The following is a 19,555-nucleotide window of genomic DNA, read 5'->3' on the forward strand; positions in this document are numbered from 1 at the left end:
ATGAGATACTGGAGGGCTGCAGGCACCATTACAACCATACCCTAGAGTGACTCAGTGCCTGCAGGAGAGGAGGGGAGTGGTGGGGAGGGAGAAACAGACACACATAAATAAGAGGCAGGTAAGAAAGGATTTGGTGGGATCCAAAGTGATAGGGGCTCTCAAAAATCTCAGACAGAAGGTGTTACGAGAAGCATTTGAAAAGCTGAACCTGAAGAAACAGAAGGGAAATTGTAGTGAGACTTTAATGACTTCACCTTCAAAACCTAAAGATGAATTTTGGAGTACTGACAGTTTCAAATCAATCAACAATCCTTAAATTGAATGGAACATAATCTTTATTACGCAGGCATAGACAGACATCAAGTGCACTTCCTTATGTCAATATCTGCATACAAGACAATTGTAACTAGAAAGTCTGCAAATTACATTATCATGCTACAAGCATACCAGCTGACTACTACACTTATAATGCAACGTTTTATAGCTAGGTTTGAAAGTCTTGTGGGTTTCCCCACCGCCAACCCACCCAGTAAAAATGAGAGACCTCCAAACTTCACTGAGAATATCTCCATTTATTGAGCTTCGCTGGAAATCAGCCCAAGTAGCTGGCCCAAAGTCAAAACCACCTGGAAATTTCAAATCACTACACATCTGAGTCATAAATCCAACTTTCACCACCTGCAGATCACCATAACCCAACCACTACCACAATCTCTGCAGGGAGAGTGCGTGACATCTATCTGATTCAAAGTGCGAATGACAGGCATGGCTCTGGTAATAGCAGTACGGCCACCCGTCTGCTGATGTGAATGAAGAACAAGAAGTATGATTTTCATCAGCCCCTTCTTCAAACCTCGGTGTAATCGTATGCACGTGAAATGTACGTCGGAGGGCCTCCCCTTCTCCCCCCCACCCCTTCCCAAAATCAAGTACACGAACAACTAAAGATTAAATAAATCCCCAAACACTAGATCTGGAGGAGAGAGGGTTGGTAGTTCAAAGACAGCCAAACCGAACTATACTGTACACCCAGCAACCAAATACAGAAACAGAACTAAAATTAAAAACAGTTGAACAAAAGCCAAGTAATCTTAGTGAGTAAACAGTGTCATCTTTAAAATTGTTCCAAGTGAAAACTCAACCCATCGAATGCCCTATGAAATGTATGAAGTTTTCTATGCTGGTTTGGACTGGAGATTTCAACCATTAAATGAAGGAAATACAAACTGAAATACAAAAGGAAAGCAAAACGGTAGAAAGAGCAACTCTATCGGTCCTGATACATAATAAAGCTCGTAAGACTTGTGCAGAGTGATGTAGCTTAAGGAAGAACACTGGTTCCGAACTAACACCAATAAAGTTGCTGGAACACTTGCTGTGTGTGTGTGGTCCCCTGCTCTCAATTAAAGAACTGTTGTGTCTCATTTTTGCTGCTCCCATCTAGGCCTTCTCCAAGGACTTGTAGTATTCAGTCAGGACTGCCCACGCTTTCGCTGCCATGAAGCCTTCTGGCGGATTCTCTCCTTCCTGCGCCATCTTACGCATGCGTGTTCCAGAGATAAAGTCAAAATCTTCGTGGCTTTAAATCAGAAAACAAAACATAAGAATTTTTAAAAAGGGAACTAACTCGCTGAGCAAAGGATGCTTTATGCACCAAAAATTTTAATTTTTAGCTCTGGCATAATCTATTTAACATTTCCTTTGTTTTGAAACCGAAAAGGCAGTAAACAATTTATACAATAGGCTGGGTGAGACTGTAAGCTTTCATAGCATGCAGTGAAAATAGTAACGTCTTTAAAGCTAATTCAGTGCAGTCCTTTTGTAAATCATCTCTGATGAGATCACTTCCCTCTTGAAACATTTTTTAAAGACTTTCCTTTTCTGAGGGTTTGTTGCCCTTTAATTTCTTCCCCTCTTTCTCCCCTTGTGGTCTACCCTGGTCTGCAGCTGAGATGGTGGGTGGGCAATCTGTTTCTAGACCTCTGCCAATGCGACTCTCGGGCTGCCTGCTAGGAGGCGTGCAAGAGCAGCCTCATGAGGCCTCTCCCTCTGACCCTCCCTATGGGAAAGTACCCGGCCTTCAGAGGTCACCTTTATAAAGTAATGCAGCAGAGATTGGAAACTTGAACCTGCACTTCATCACTGTGCACCATCGCACACTGGTGCTTTGCTCAGTTTTGAACTACTAGTTTGTTCATTTTAACCCTTTGTAGACTTTTTTTTTTTAAAAAGGGGAGGGGGGGGGGTCAAATTTGAGAACACCAAGACTTGCATTTACACAGTGCTTTATGGCTTGTCTGATGCAATCCTTGAAATGCTTCACACATATTATTTGTGTAGGCAAACATTACATTTAGAAAATGTTTTGGATTATAACTACACTATGTGCATTCCACAACAGTTTCATAGAATCTTAATAAGGCGGCCATTCGGCCCATCGTGCCTGTGCCAGCTCTTTGAAAGACTTATTCAATTAGTCCCGCTTGCCCGTTCTTCCCCTATAGCCCTACAAAATTTTCCTATTCAAGTATATATCCAATAATGTAAATTAATATTCTGTAAAATGTAGCTCATATTTTGTAGATCATAAAATGGGACATATTTAAGGCTGCATATAGTGACACCACTATTCCCAGCCAGGATGGAGCTGATCGGATAATTCCCCCGTCAATCATGTCTGGAGACTACACTGCTATAAGTGACTGACTGGCATTGATTTTACGCACGAGTTCTGTTTGTAGAGACTCTTATTAAATAGACTCCGTAAATAGACTTTGTTTGCTTTGCTGTTTCCTGAATAAATGAACGTTGTTTGCTTTAAAATACACTGTTTGGCTGTACTCCTGCCCTGCCTTCAACTCACTGGCTGACACAGCGGTGTCAATACACACTCTGCATTTAAAAAAAATACCAATGATCACAAAGAGGGCCTTCTAGCGAAACCCTGTGACATGAATGGTGACATCTTCCCTGTAGTTTCCTGCCGATGAGGGACCATAGATCGTAGAACCCCAAGCAGCACCACTGCAGCTTGGAATGTTACTACACATGGAAAGGTATCTGCGCCTGCAGCAGCTTAATGCCCGATACAGCTACTGAGGAACACAGGAATGAGAGTCGGCAATTCAGCCCCCTGAGCCTGTTCCGCCATTCAATTAGATCACGGCTGATCTGTACCTCAGCTCCATTTACCCACCTTTGATCCATATCCCCCGATACCCTTGCCCAACAAAAATCTATCCACTTCAGTCTTGAAAGTTTCAATTGACCTGCAAGTGTCTGCCAGCCCGAGGGGCTGGACTTGCACCAGTAAGCAGGTAGATGATGCCCCAGTACATAGTGCAGTATTATGATGTACATCAAGTTCTGGAGTGGTGTAGTGGCTCCAGATGTTATGCTGGATCTAGTACTCCAAAGTCGAAGTCACCTATTTGAGTAGAGTGCGGTGATGAGGGAGCTGCTAAAGCACGGTGCCTTTCTGCAAACTGTTCCAACTGTAAATTCAGCCCAAAAATGATAAGGCACATAAATAAATGAATCATATACAGTGCTCCAGTATTTTTTTTTAAAATCTGATATTTAGTGTTAGCGGTTTCCAGCTGGCTCAGGAGGTTGAATTAAAGAGAGAATATTTCCCCATTAAAAGTATTGGCCCAGAAATTCGGGTCGGGGGCTTCCCGCGGGTGTAAGCCCCCGACCTGCACTTACCTAACGCGCCGGCCCGTTGAGCTGTGGGCCCCCGTGGAATTCCGATCCTGGGCCTGCTCCAACTGTCGGCGCGCAGTGCTTGCGTATCCCAGGGACGCAGTTAGTTCGATGCGTCCCCTGGGATCACGTGGGCCATGGGGAGCCAATCGGAGCAGGGAATGCTTCATTCATAAGTTTGACAGGAAGAGCTGTCAAAACTTATAAATACTATGGGCCCCAAAACATCACTAAATCTTCAAATAATTTTTTTTTTAAATCACATTTTTAAAATAAACTATAAATTCCATGAAATAACTATTTTAAACAATAATTTAAATTTTTGAAAAAAATAATTTTATTTTCTAACGGGGCTAAAAATAAACGTACCTTTCTTTAAAGTATTTAAAAATAATAAACCTGTGGAAAAAATGTTTTAATTTTAATTAATTCACCACTTACCTTGTAAAAAGCAGGCCTTACGACTGCTTTTTATATGTGTAACTTCTGGAGACTTACCCTCCCGAGAAAACCGGCAAAAAAAACGTAAGTTCGATGCGCACGCGCAGCCTCTCCGGCGCATGCGTTCGAACTCTGAACCCCTTCGTTCAGGGGAACGGAAGTGCCGGTTTCCCACGCATGCGCAGTGCATGCAGGAAACCGGCACTTCCATTGGGCCTACGGGTGAGTACCCCATGCGTACTCACCCGTGGAGACCCGAAGTTCTGAGCCATTGTCTCTTTTCTCAATTAGATCTCCTCACACCACAGGGCGCCCAAGAAGAGGAACCTTCAACTTCCGAACAGTCCTGATTATACAAGCAAATTGCACTTGTCACGTACTGAACCTCATACTTACTGTTCAGGGTCATAATAGTCCATGCATTTCTTCCCCTTGTTATACGCAGCTACACGGAATGGGACGATTTCCAGGGACAGTAGGCCTGGGGCCATGGTCAGTACTTTCGCCCCATGCGTTGGCTCGTACAAGTCCTTCTTAGTCTCCGGATGAGGCATGCCTGCAGGGTCTCGGCCCACAATGTAGAAATTAGCTCCTGCAATCATGCGGGACCTGCAGTGCCATTGGACCTGTAACGATAAAACGTGTGAAGAGCGTGAATTGGACGATATAAACTATTGATTTTTCTTTCGTTTTTGAAACACTCTCGTACTTGACAATATTGCAAAGAACTTGTAGCTCAAGTTTTAAAACTTCAAGCCTTTCTGGAGTAACTTTTCCCTTGTGGTTTTTCCAGGGGTCTGCCCATTAGCCATACTGTGCAAAGGATCCATTCAATGGCCTCAATTTCCATCAAGTGCACTGTGCATAACTTCAAATTAGTGCCGATTCCTTAAATTTCCCAAAAGGAGGAAGTGGGGAAGCAAGAGATCTCTTTCCAAGGTGCCTTGAAGTGTTGCTATGGCAGCTGCTGGGCCATTACATTACAGTTTATAGAGGGAACTTCCATTTCAGGGAAAAGTGCTCTTAAAATATGAAATGCTTAACCCTTCCTGTGTCTTGTCTGTCCCATGGTTTAAAATAAGACCTACAACTGGAAACATAACCAGTAGGGCTCCTCATAGGACCAGGAAACAGATGCGAGCAAGCTTTGCAATGCGCAAGGAAAAGGAATTCTCTCAAAGTCTACCAGACAGCATCAATTCCTGTCGTTGCCTGTTTGCACCCCATGGAGAGGAAACATGAGGGTGAAATTGGTCTTAGCCATTACCGGAATCAGCCTGATTTTCTTTCCATTGAAGCTACTGGCGAAGGCCAATTTCACCTTCCAACTCTTTCAGAAACCTAGAATAGGTCTGCTAACATCTGCTTCAAACATCTCTGGGGCTCTATGGTGTCAGAAAGATATCAAAATTGTAGGGCACACAATAGAATAAGGAATTTGCATTTGAAGAACTTCCCTTGTTTTCTCTCTTTATTCATCCTCAGATAAAGCATAATGGAGGGAAGTCAAGTTTTGGTGGCAGTCAAAGAGGGGAGAACCTGAAGAAAATACTACATGGTGATATTTCTAATTAGTGTTTATAAATACCTTATTTTGCTGCATGGACACTGAGCTGCTCAATAGTTTATTTTATTGAAATTTGGCTAGAAACAATTTTGTGTCAGATGGCATCACAGATAAAACTTAGGATATGCTCAGGAACCATCTGAATCAAGAGAATGTTGAACCACAAAGCCACAACACACAGGTCAGAGGAAGCTGTGAGAAAACTACAGTTCTCTGGTCAGACTGCACCTCAAATACGGAGTCCAGTTCTGGTCAACGAACAAGGGGGACAAGCCTAGAGTGTAGAAGAGAATCACAAGATTGTTCCCTGGTGTCAGGGGTCAGGGTTCTAAGAAAGGACTAGTCAGACTTGGGACATTCAGCCTAAAAAGGAGTCTGAGAAATGATCTTTTACAGGCATATAAGACTGTTAAGGGAACGGATAAGGTAAAACAGGAATATTGAGGATTGGTTAATGGACAGAAAACAGAGTAGGAATAAACGGGACTTGTTCGGGTTGGCAGGCTGTAACTAGCGGGGTACCGCAAGGATCAGTGCTTGTGCCTCGGCTATTTACAATCTATATTAATGAAGTAGATGTAGGGACTGAGTGTAACGTATCCAAGTTTGCTGATGATACAAAGTTAGGTGGGAAAGTAAGCTGTGAGGAGGACGCAAAGAGGCTGCAGAGAGATATAGACAGGTTGACAGTGGGCAAGAACATGGCAAATGGAATACAATGTGGGGAAGTGTGAAGTCCCGTTTATTCCTACTCTGTTTTCTGTCCATTAACCAATCCTCAATATTCCTGTTTTACCTTATCCGTTCCCTTAACAGTCTTAGATGCCTGTAAAAGATCATTTCTCAGACTCCTTTTTAGGCTGAATGTCCCAAGTCTGACTAGTCCTTTCTTATAACCCTGACCCCCGACACCAGGGAAATTAGGAAAGCAAATGGTATGTTAGCTTTTGTTACAAAGGGATTAGGGTATAAGAGTAAAGAAGTCTTACTACAATTATACAGGGCATTGGTGAGGCCACACCTGGAGTACAGTGTACAGTTCTGGTCTCCTTGCCTAAGGAAATACATACTTGCCTTAGAGGGAGTGCAACGTAGGTTCACTAGACTGGTTCTTGGGATGAGGAGATTGCCCTACGAGGAGAGATTGAGTAGACTAGGCCTATATTCCCTAGAGTTTAGAAGAATGAGAGGTGATCTAATTGAAACATAAAATTCTTAAGGGGCTTGACAGCATTAACGCTGAGAAAATGTTTCCCTGGCGGGGGAATCTAGAACACAGGGTCACAGTCTCCAAATAAGGGGTCAGCCATTTAGGACTGAGATGAGGAGAAATTTCTTCACTCAAAGGGTTGTGAATTTTTGGAATTCTCTACCCCAGCGAGCTGTAAATGCTCAGTCGTTGAGTATATTCAAGACAGAGGCCGATAAATTTTTGGGAATTAAGGAATATGGGGATAGTGCGGGAAGGTGGAGTTGAGGTAGAAGATCAGCCATGATCTTGTTGAATGGCAGAGCAGGCTCAAAGGGCCAAATGGCCGACTCCAGCTCCTATTTCTTATGTTCCATTAAATTAAACTATAAAAAAAGAGTAGGACAAGAGGGTACAGTTAAATTTAGTACTATTATCCGAAGCAGTACTTCACACAAAGAGTGATCAACACTCTTGGGCCATGAAATTCGGTATAGCCGCGTTTGGGGCACTAGTCCTGGCGATGCGCAAAGTTTAGCGCCAGGCGCAATTTAGCGCCACCTAGCGCGATATTGGGTTGCAGCGCCCCTAAAGGTGATTGCAGCGCTAAATCAGGCGCTGCACGCTACTCTTAAGGCACTAACCCGGCGGCGCAACCCAATTTTGCGGCGGCGGGGCGCTGCGAAGGTGCTGTCAATAATCAGTTTCCCTGCGACACACTGGCGCCGGCCAGCTCTTAAAGGGGCAGGTCAATTGGCATCACCAGACACACTCACTGCCTTGTAGGCCTTCAAAGTGGTGGGAGCCTACCTGTGGTGCACCAGCCTAGCAAGACATGGAAAGGGTGAGGCAGAGGGCGGAACGCCTCACTGATGGGGCATTGGATGCTTTGGTTGGTGCAGTGGAATCAAGGCCAAGGAAGATGGTCGGAATGTGATTTATGTTTTGGACAGTCTCCCAGGTGTGAGAGGCAGTTATGTATCAGTGTATTAGTTTTGCTTTCTGTTGCCATAGCTTTCTCATGTTTGAAGGAACCACATTTTATGGAATGAAACACTTTCTTCATTTACAATGGCCATGCCTGCTATTTACATGCATCTTGCCCTTCACAGGCTTGGGGGTACCAGACCGGTTCCATTCCTCTTCTTGGAATGGCAGCAAGCATTCCGTGAGAGGGGCCTAGAAGCTACTTCTGATCAGCCTCTGGCGCGCAGCCTGAGAAGAGCCGCTCGCGTAGAAGTTCAGGCCAGCAGGCCTCTTCTCAGCCACCGACAGAGATGTCCTGCACCTTATCTGAGGCTGCAGATCTGGCTGAAGCAGCTGGCACAGCTCAGTCACCACCTCCTTTCTAAATCGCAGCCTCCTGACACACTGCTCCTCCGGCATGTTCATGTAGGAAAACTGCTGTCGGAAAACCCTGCCAGCGTAAGGTCTGCTGTGGCGACGTCTGTTGGCCCTCCTCCGTCTGGCCATGCCCGCCCCCCTCTCCCAGCGTCTCAGTGCCCTTTCCAGATGATTCAGCAGCAGGATGTTCCCCTCCAATGCAGCCCCCATAATAAGTGCCCACAGGAAGGTTCCCCGTTGTCAAGGCTCACCAACAGCAAGGTGATGGTCAGAAGGCTGAAGATCGTCTGCCTGCGCTGGCTCAGTGGTCAAATGGCTCTCAGTGTGCAGCTCAGCAACTCTTTGTAGCTCTCGAGGAATTTGTGCTCCAAAAATGGCTGCCGCTTTTAAAACACACCAGTCCCCTTTAAATAACGCTCCTCCAGCCCGAGAGCGACTTGGTAAGGTCCAGGTAAGCTGTCACTATTAGCGCCAGGCACTACGGAGGGGGGCGCCACTGAATTTCCGGTCTGGGGCGCCCAAAAGGCGTTGCACACTCAAATGACGTCATAATCAGCCTGCGCCCATGAGCGGGCGCTAAGATTTAGCGCCGGCGCTAAATGCATGCTCAATATGGGGCGAGGCGCTAGGCGCCTTGCGCCCGCCCGGAAATTGGCTAGCGCCCCACTTCTCGGCTTCTTTAGGCGTTAATCGGTGGCGCTAACAACCAAATTTCTCCCCCTTGGACTTTAAGATAGAAGTGAAAAACCTCAAATCATTTAAGCAACCTGGGGCTAGAAATTCAGTGGGCTTTGCGCCCAGTTACCACCCAAATAGGGTTTCTGCGCCAGTGTAAGAGGGTGCGCTGATATTCAGCGCTGCGGTAATGGCGGCGGTAGCCGGTAGCGCTGCGCCGACACCGATGACGTCATCGGTGTGCGCAGTGCCCCGGTTCCGCCCCGCTTCCGGCCCAAACCCCATATTTAGTTGCGGCCGCCTCTTCTGCAGCGGCCGCAAACAGCGATTGAAAAACGGGGCCGTACTGCTGCGCTACTGGGGCGCTTTAAGGTGGAGGTGCGGCCGGCCGCTTTTTCGGCGGCTGCCTGCCCGCACCTCCTTCCCCGGCCTCCTCCACCACCCCCCCCCCCCGCGGCATTGCCGGCTGCTTTCCGCGAGCCCGGCACTTCTCCGTGGTGCCGGGCTCATTTGCCGGCACAATCCAGCGGCGATCTCCCCGTTGCAGGCACCTCCACCTTAAGAGAATGAGGAGGCCTGCAGTACCGCAGCCTGCCGCACCGCATCGGGTGGCGCAGCGGCACTTAGAGCGCTGAAATTCAGTTTCAGCGCCCCAAGCGGGGGCGGGCACACCCTGGAATAGCGGCCGGTTCCGACTTGGGGCGCAAAAAGTGAATATCGGACGGTCGCACATGGCTCCGCGCCCAGCGGTAACTTTTGGCCGTTAGCCAGCTGGCGGGGCCATAGTGAATTCTAGGCCAGATAGTGCTGCAATGGGGGTAATTGCAGGGTGCTTCTGGATAGATGAATTAAGATGGGTTAAATAGTCTTTCCCATCCTTAGGTATCTTGTGATCTACTAACAAAGAATACAGAGATGAGATATCAGGTCTGCAGCATAGTTTAAAGGTAACGCCTGAATGCAACCAATCTGGTCTGCAATTTACAATAGCACCATTGAAAATATTATTGCAACTTTTGCAAGATGAGTAAACTAGCTCTCTAATTCTGTCTGCACCATACACCTGCAAAGTTAACTTATTCATATCTGGCAGTGAATGGATCTTATACACCGAGTGCCAACGGTAATGCTGTATGCTGTGAAATATAGCCATCGCAGCTGAGAAGCCAATATTTACTCAGCCTTGGCTCAGTGGTAGCACTCTCACCACAGAGTCAGATGGTCATGGTTCAAGCCCCACTCCAGACACTTGAGCACATCATCAAGGCTGACATTTCAGTGCAGTACTGAAGGGGCTGTGTGGCACTGTAAAAAGGTGCCATTTTTTCGATGAGACATTAAACTGAAGCCCTGTCTGCCCTCAGGTGGATGTAACAGATCTCACGACACTATTTGAAGAAGAGCAGGGGAGTTCTCCCGGTATCGTGGCTAACATTTATCCCTCAACTAACACCCAAAACAGACAAAATAAAAACAAAAAAATGCTAGAAAATACTCAGCAGGTCAGGCAGCATCTGTCGAGAAAGAAACCGTGTTAACGTTTCAGGTTGATGACTGATGTCCTTGTCATGTATATCATTGCTGTTTGTGGGACCTTGCTGTACGCAAATTGGCTGCCACATTTCTTATATCGCAACAGTGACTACACTTCAAAAATAATTAATTGGCTGTAAAGCACTTTGGGATGGCCTGAGGTCGTAAAAGGCGCTGTAGAAATGCAAGTTCATTCTATCTTTACTCATCTAGAATTTGAGATAGGCAGCTGTATACTTAACCTGTACAGTTTATCTTCAGTATAAATGGGATATGGCTTCTATACTATTATAAGCAGATCCACAACACTGCCAGCTTTTACAGGATGGTTACTGCAGCCTCAGTAATTATTATAATTGTAATAATGGACAGTACAGTCTAATTCCCTTCCCCCCGCGTGCGCGTGCCCCCAGCACCCCCATAAAGCAAACACTTAGGATGTATTTTCCCAGAAATAAAAATAGAAAATGCTGGAAATACTCAGCAGGTCAGGCAGCATCTGTGGAGCGAGGAACTGAGTTAACGTTTCCGGTCAATGACCTTTCGTCAGAATGTATTTTTCCAGGGCACTTTCAAGAGTTAGAAAGTGAATTTTCTATAGTATTGCACTCTAGGTGTGAAACGTCCTATTCACAATGTGCTGTTTTGTTGTTGCGAATGGCAAGCACACCAGACCAATCTGCCATCTGTACAGACTACCAGCACAGGATGTGGAGACTGCCAAACCCACAAATTTGGCATCGTCAAGAAGGTTCTACCACAAACTATTCTGGAAATGGGAAATTACGGGCGGATTCAACAACAAAAAAATAGGCAGCACATTGATTTGATTAGTCAAAATCTATGCTCGGATAAAGCGACATTCCATAGTACCAACGGAGAGATTCTACGCCCAATGTAATAGCAATTCACACTTGTAACCAGTCACTTAAGGGCTGGCAGCCTTAGGACTTATTCTAGAATTTGACAGCTGTGCTATTAATTCCAGTGATTGTTCACTCCTACGGGAGAAGCACAATAGTGAGGCTAGATACAGCGCTGAGAAACTACGAACAAGTGTGCATGGGTGATCTAGTCAAGTGTGCTGCTATCACAACTAGCCGTGTTATATTGGCTTCTTAAATTATCCAAGAGGACACTAAATGTTTTGGAGGAGAGTAGGAAATGACCAACTACATTACCAAAGTGAGAACGCTTACGATAAACATCAACTCTTCGACAGCACCTCCCAAACCCGCGACCTCCACCAGCTAGAAGGACAAGGGCAGCAGGCGCACGGGAACACCACCACCTCCAAGTTCCCCTCCAAGTCACACACCATCCTGACTTGGAAGTATATCGCCGTTGCTTCATTGTTGCTGGGTCAAAATCCTGGAACTTCCTCCCTAACAGCACTGTGGGAGCACCTTCACCTCACGGACTGCAGCGGTTCAAAAAAGCAGCTCATCATCACTTTCTCAAGGGCAAGGAGGGATGGGCAATAAATGCCAGTAATGCCCACATCCCATGAATGAATAGTAAAAAGCACATGATGCACTATATACAGATAGATCTCTCCACCAGTTAACATGGGGATCATTCTTGAAGTTAGGCTTAAGACTTATGGGCCTAGAAATTCAGTAGGCTTTGCGCCCAGTTTTCGCCCAAAGAGGGCTTTTGCGCCACTTGCTGAGGTTTCGCCGATATTCAGCGCTGCGGTAATGGCGGCGTTAGCCAGTAGCGCTGCGCCGCCACCGATGACGTCATCGGTGTGCGCAGTGCCCCGCTACCGCCCCGACCGCCATATTTAGTTGCGGCCGCCTCTTCCGCAGCGGCCGCAAACAGCGATCAGAAAACGGGGCCGTCCTGTAGCCTTAGTGGGGCGCTTTAAGGTGGAGGTGCGGCCGGCCGCTTTTTCGGCGGCCGCCTGCCCGCACCTCCTTCCCCGGCCTCCTCCACCCCCCCCCCCCCCGCGGCATTGCCGGCTGCTTTCCGCGAACCCGGCACTTCTCCGTGGTGCCGGGCTCATTTGCCGGCACTATCCAGCGGCGAACTCCCCGTTGCAGGCACCTCCCCCTTAAGAGAAGGAGGAGGAGGCCTGCAGTACCGCAGCCTGCCGCTCCGTTTCAGTTTCAGCGCCCCAAGCGGGGGCGGGCACACCCTGGAATAGCGCCCGGTTCCGACTTGGGGCGCAAAAACCGAATATCTGACGGGCGCAACTGGCTCCGCGCTCAGCGCTAACTTTTGGGCGCACGCCAGCTGGCGGGCCCAAAGTGAATTTCTAGGCCATGGTTCTTTTACACTCGAAAGTGCGAGAGTAAATCGGTTACTGACAAGATATCCTCTACAAAAGTGTAAAGGATGAACACCCAAGGACTGCAGTTAAGGTATTGTTTCATACCTCCTAGGTTATGGGTGTGGGACCAGCCATAGGCCATCACTCCGACTACTGTTCCATTTCAGTTTGCAAACAGCAGCAGTTGTTGCAAAAGTTAATTATGAGAAGGAGGAGAAACCAATGGTAAACTGGGAGATATTAAAATCAGAACAAAATACCATATACCACATTCCTCAAAGCTTGAACTCTCTTGAAGAGAACTGCTGGGTTATCTGCCCAAGACCCTACAGCGGCAAAATATCAAAGTCTTGACAGTGTAGGTAAGGTGACTAATCATTTGCTCAAGACCTGGACTAAAGGACAATGTAATTTTCAACTCTCCATTTCATTTAGAGCATGATTTCAGTTTTTACTCAATCTTCAGATTTGCTGCCGATGTTTCGGTATGTTTTGGTATTTGTATCACTGTTAATCTTGCCTTTCCCCAACCCCAAAATATATACATTATGGTGACAAGTGTACTTAGGCAGATTCCATTAAAGGTGTTGACATAGGAATTTATATGGAAATATATGAAATAAGGACAGATTACATGACTTTAAAATGGGGATTGAATTACGTCTACACAACCCTGAGCCAGTTATCCCCCGCTCTCTAACCCCGCTTCACTTGGTCTTAACTACCCGCGAGATCATTAATATCATAGAACCGTACAGCACAGAAGGAGGCCATTCAGCCCACCATGCCTGTGCCCATCTTTGAAAGAGCTATTCAATTAGTCCCACTCCCCAGCTCTTTCCCCATAGTCCTGCAATATTTTCCATATATATAACTCCAGAATAAAGCAGTTATAGGGTCATATCTTGCAATATTCCTTTGGGCCACATGGAGGACTGCAAGTATCAAACTAACCTGAAACATTATAGAGGAAAATACATTTGACTTTAAATTAGATGTAGAACACCACAAAATTACCAGGCATGTATCTATAATAACAACATATAAATCAAGTAGACTGCCTCCATTAACATATATGCCTTCCAGCTGCTGTAGGACTGCAAAAATATATTTTTTTTAAGAAAGAAAACACTATTTCTACTGTTTGCAGTTTAAATTGCTCATTTAGCTTCTTCTGTGGCCTGTCATTAAATGCAAGGCCCCTTTTCTTTTGGGAATCACTCACTGCATGCTCCTAAGTGCATCTTGTTGATTGCTCAGAAGAATATCAAATAAAGTGATCCAGGATTTTGAATGTCTGGCTGCCTTGGCAGGTGAAGCACAACAAATTCAAAAAACATTGGACACATTTTGGCAGAGGTTTACTCAAGAGCTTTTGATCCTTTAGACGCAGTGCCCAATGTAAATTGCTAAACTTCACTGGTACACCACATCTGGTCAGGCTCATGCCCTCATACACAGCCTGAAGTCAACATTGCGGTGAGGGTTAGTCAGTGAAATCTTGGGAATGTAATGCTTTCTTTTTTTTGCCCTCCTTCTAGAAACTTCTAAAATAATTGCTGGTGTCGCTACCAACATATTAATCTGGAGGAGTTTTAAGGAGGAAAAATTACTGAAGCACATTACTTATATATTGCTTCCTAAATACTGAACCGGATTTCAACTTGCTGGGCTTCTGCTATCAAAATATTTATCAAACTACCACAATTTACATGATACCTGATGCAAATGCAAAAATTCAAGAAATGCATGGTGGACTTTGTAATTTAAGAAGACGATTAACTCAAACAGATACCAATAACAAGTACACAGGAACTAGATTCAAAGTGTTTTCTGATCAGTTTTTCACTAACCCACTGATGAGCAAGCCCCTTCAGTAGGACTCAGTTTCTGAAAGAACATAAAATTTGGATTTAATCTTATTTATTGCTGTTCCTCTTTTACAAAATCGCTACTTAGAAAATTGTTAGCCCTTTTGACAGCAAGGCGGATTTAATTTCTTTGAACCCTTCAGGGCTAGGAGAACGAACGGGGCAGCGGGACTAATCGGATAGCTCTTTCAAAGAGCCAACACGGGCATAATGGGCAGAATGGCTTCCTTCTGTGCTGTAAGAATCTATGACTACTGTATAAAAACATTGGGCCTGAATTTGCAGTCGGCGGCTTCCCCGCGGGCGGATGCCTCCGATTGGCAAAAAAATCGACGAACTTTCCTTCTACCTCTGGATCCAGGGAGACTCACGCTCCTGGGCCTCTATGCGTAGGCCTGTGCAGAGGCCCACGTTTCCCAGGGGCGCAGGCGGTTCGCAAGCGCCCCATGGATCACGTGGGCTGGTCCAACAAATGACAGAAGGGGGATCCCCATTCATTCTTATCGTGATTCCGTATGTACGGAAACCCCATAAGTATGAATGGGAATACCCAAAAAAATACCTCTACACTTTAAATAATTTTTAAAAAATTAATTAAAATGGCATTTAATTAAATATTTAAAACAAAAATTAAATTTTTTGAAAAATAAAAGTGTTTTAAGGGGGCTAAAAATAAACTTATCTTATTTCACAGGTTTTTAAACGTATAAATTATTGATAAAATTTTATTTTTCTGTTTTTTCTTACGCTGGTGAAAGCAGGCTGTAAGAATTGTACGGGCATTCGCTGGGCAGAAGTTGGGCAAATAGCCCAACTCTCCGCCCACGGATGCCGTTTTCCCGAGGATGCGGAGGATCAGTCAAGAGAATTCTTGACAGATCGCAAGTTCCGGGTTTTAGCATATGCGCAGCGCATGCCTAAACCCAGAACTTTCGAGGCCCTTACGGGCGCGTGCGCACCTCGTACACGCATGTAGGGGCTGCAAAACACGGCCCAATGAAATGTCCTTGTACTTGGCATTGTGTTTTGGAACTGAGAGTAGCTCCAGCACAGAGCAAAACAGTCCATGTAGAGGCTTGACTAACCAATACATTTGAAAAAACACATTGTCATATATCGAGAGGTACAATACTAGTGTGCTCTTAGTGTGCTATTGCAGACAACTTCTTCAAAAAATTATTCATTACAAATTGGGGGACGGGAGAGAGTGAGGGAAGATGAAAGTCACCTCGGTTGGTCCAGCATACATCATGGGAGATGGGAAGATGGCCACGACAGTAGATTCTCGTTTAAGTATCCCCTCCTCCAGCACAGCAGCATGTTGCTTCATTCTCCATGTTAAAGGTACATCATCATCTTTCGTCCAACCGCCAAGTGGGTGTAGAAGAAGAACTGGACGCCTATAGCCACGTTCAATCAACTGCTGAAAGGTGTCCCGCATCAATAGAGCATGCCCATTGTGCACTGGGTTGCGTAGCTGGAATGCGAAGACAGCATCTAGGGGGTGGAAACATTTACGTCACTGGAAAGATCCATTTTAGAAATATTTTAATTAACATCACTGCCACTCCCTGGAAATAGTCTCCAAGGTGGTCCACAGCCCAAGCCAGTCAGTAAAGCTCTCTGGAATAGTACACCATGCACATCATGTACTAACGCCTGGAGTTTCTGCTCGATTGCGCTGGTTTCTTCGGCGCAATCCCACCCCCCCCCCCGATATTGGTGTAACCGGTGCAAAAGATCGCGGAATTTTAAGCGCAAATTGCGTTCAGCGCAACTCGAGTTTCTGTGATCTTTTCCGATAGACATGGCGCTAGAAGTCGGCCCCATCCACAAAACTGTTCACGCTCCCAGGGTGAAGAAATCACCATTGGGAGTTTCCGTTAATTGCGCTCATTTGCAGGCCTTTGAGGAAGCTCCAGAAATTAAGCTGGATATTTTTGGGTGCAAGGACACTAATAGGTACATTTTGAAAGGTTTTGAATGAAATTTATTTTTTAAATTTACTGAGGAACTGACTACTGTACCCCAATCTAACTAGAAAATAGTTTTGTATGTTATTTTAAAGTCACTTTCAGTAATTTATAATCGGGTTCCTCACAGGTGGTGGATTGACACTGCGATTTAAAATGTTTAGTTTTTTGTCATAAACCCATTTTCAGCTGTATTAATTAAACTTTACCAAGTTACCACTCTTAAATATATTAAGTAATAGTATTTAAAGTACTTTTTTAAAAATTCAGTTTTAAAACGCTGCCTGATTGCACTACTTCATGGCAGATTTTGCGTTCGGTGATATGCAAATGAGTTTGAGTGGCAAATCGGGGGGGGGGGGACTTTCTAAAACGGGCGCAATCGCCGATTGTGCCCAAAGCGGAAACTCTACCCCTAAGAGTTTAACGTGTGCCAGTGCGTTAGAACTAAAGAGCAATTGCAATACAGGAAACTCGATTTACCGGCACCTAAATAACCGGAAATCGCTGTTAACCGGCAAAATTCAGGAGTAGGTTCAGGTAAGTTTTACTTCATATTAGTGGCCGTTCCTGGATCTGTGGCTGTGTAACCGGGGTTCCTGCACCTGTTGCTAAGCAACAGGGACGCTTGGATCTTGTGGCCGGGGTTCCTGCACCTGTTGCTAAGCAACAGGGAAGCCTGGATTTGTTGCTGTGTACGGAGCTCTCGTACCTTTTACTATACCTCTCTGTAATCCAGACTTTTTTATAAACTGGCACCACGCCGGTCCCGTCGGTGCCGGATAAAAAAGAGTTTCCTGTAAATATTAAATCATTCTTAAATATTTTAACTTTTTCTAGCTATTTCCTTTTGCAGAGCCCTCTGCCAGACAAGAGCACATGCTCCAACATGACTTTTGTTTTTAAACTTCTGGTTTTCACTCATTACTTGTGATTGCTACAGTATTTTCCACCACCTCAAAGGACAGGCCGGTTGGGTTGTACACTCTTCACAAGACAATTACAGATGAGGAAGACCATTCATTCTGACAAACCCCCTCCTCTGTGCAGCATCCAAATGTTTCTTGAAAGGATTGTTTTTTTTTCCTTCACTACTCTATCCGGAAGTCCATTCCAGATACTGATCACTGTGTAAACAATTTCCTGTTATTAGTCCTAAATTTTCCTTCTATCAGCTTGCATCTGTGTCAATTTGAAGTAATGTTACATGTTTGCTTTTTTATCTTTTACTACCCTACATTGGAGCGAGTCTTTGGCTTAGTGGTAGCATTCCTGCCTCAGAGACAGAGGGCCGAGGGATCGAACCCAGCTCTGGACCGCCCCAGCGAGTGGAGACTACAATATGGTCTCTAAATACTGTAGTTGACATCCAGCAGGGTACAGAGTGACCAATGGCTCAGTGGTAGTGTTCCCCCTTCAGAGTCAGAAGGGTTGGGTTCGGGCCCCACTCCAGACAGCCCAGGTGAGCAGAGACCGGAGCGCAGGCTCCGAATACTGGATTAACGTCCAGCAGGGGTCCTGGTGTCCAAGGGGTGTAGGTAGCCAGCCCCTGTTGTAAAGGCTCTTTATCCTCGGTTGCAGCCCTCCTAGGAGAAGGTATTCCAAACTTAGCTTAGCTTAGGCAGTCCCTCGGAACCGAGGGTGACTTGCTTCCACATTAAAAATGAGTTTTCAGGTGACTGATGAGTCCAATGCGGGACCTACAGTCTCTGTCACAGGTGGGGCAGATGGTGGTTGAAGGGGCGGGTGGGTGGGGTTCTTGGGTTGACGTGCGCTCCTTGCGCTGCCTGCGCTTGGCTTCCGCTTGCTCCCGGCGAAGAGACTCGAGGTGTTTGGCGCGTTCCCGGATGCTTCTCCTCCACTTTGTGCGGTCTTGGGCCAGGGATTCCCAGGTGTCGGTGGGGATGTTACACTTTTTCAAGGTGTTCAGTTAATGCGGATCAGCAATCTCCAAACATATAAACCGTGAAGACGGCAATGGGATACCACCTCAGCTATTCTGCCCTAGTAAATGGCTCAAGAGTATCATGTGAAACTTGAGTTAGGACCTGCACAACAAGGCGGACAGATGGAGTTCCCCAACATACCCCTACAAGATGACTTCTCAGACGCCTCTGTTCCAGGCGGTAATGCCCAAGTTTCTCCCGTCTTTTCTTATAACTCAGATCGCCAACACTACGGATCAACTGTACTTGGAAGTGCCTCTACCATTTGAATGTAGCACTGTACAATTTGAGCATACTGTCTGCTACTGTTTTGGCGATATAGTTCAACATCAGCTTTGTTGATTGCTGATCCGCATTAACTGAACATGTTGAGCACCCAAGTGTACTAATGCTTCTTGGTTTCTTGAGTGTCAGCTTGCCTCACTGTGGCCTCTTGAGGTCAAAAGGACCAGGGTTTACGCCACATTCCAAAGATAGAATCATAGCATAGCATAGCACAGAAAGAGGCCATTCGGCCAGTCGAGCCCGTGCCGGCTCTCTTCAAGATCACTTCAGCCAGTCCCACTCCCCCGCCCTTTCCCCATAGCCCTGCAAAAAAAAATTTCCTTCAGGTACTTATTTAACTCCCTTTTGAAAGCAGTGATTGAGTCTGCCTCCTCCACCTTTTCTGGCAGTGCATTCCGGATCCTAACCACTCGCTGCGCAGAAAAGTTTTTCCTCATGTCACCTTTGGTTCTTTTGCCAATCACCTTAAATCTGTGTCCTCTGGTTCTCAGCCCTTCCGCCAATGGGAACAATTTTCCTCTATCTACTCTGTCTAGACCCATCATGATTTTGAACACCTCTATCAAATCTCCTCTCAATCTTCTCTGTTCCAAGGAGAACAACACCAGCTTCTCCAGTCTATCCATGTAACTCAAGTCCCTCATCCCTGGAACCTCGTAAATCTTTTCTGCACCCTCTCTAAGGCCTTCACATCCTTTCTAAATTGCAGTGCCCAGAATTGGACACAATACTCCATTTGAGGCCGAACCAG

General features: G+C 45.8%; 1 protein-coding gene across 1 annotated transcript in view; it reads right to left on the bottom strand.

Moving 5' to 3' along the window:
* Positions 1–317: 317 nt before the first annotated feature.
* papss1 (3'-phosphoadenosine 5'-phosphosulfate synthase 1) overlaps positions 318–19,555 on the bottom strand; it is a 113,456-nt gene continuing 94,218 nt past the window's right edge. The window contains exons 10-12 of the mRNA XM_086007058.1: positions 15,829–16,097; positions 4,543–4,772; positions 318–1,579 (exon numbers count right to left, since the gene is read on the bottom strand). Of these exons, the coding sequence (XP_085863184.1) occupies positions 1,441–1,579; positions 4,543–4,772; positions 15,829–16,097 (638 nt within the window). The 3' untranslated portion in view covers positions 318–1,440. The remainder of the gene's footprint in view (positions 1,580–4,542; positions 4,773–15,828; positions 16,098–19,555) is intronic.

Source organism: Somniosus microcephalus, chromosome 2, assembly GCF_052327205.1.
Source record: "Somniosus microcephalus isolate GS21.2 chromosome 2, FLI_Smic_1.0, whole genome shotgun sequence".
NCBI classification, from domain to species: Eukaryota; Metazoa; Chordata; class Chondrichthyes; order Squaliformes; family Somniosidae; genus Somniosus; species Somniosus microcephalus.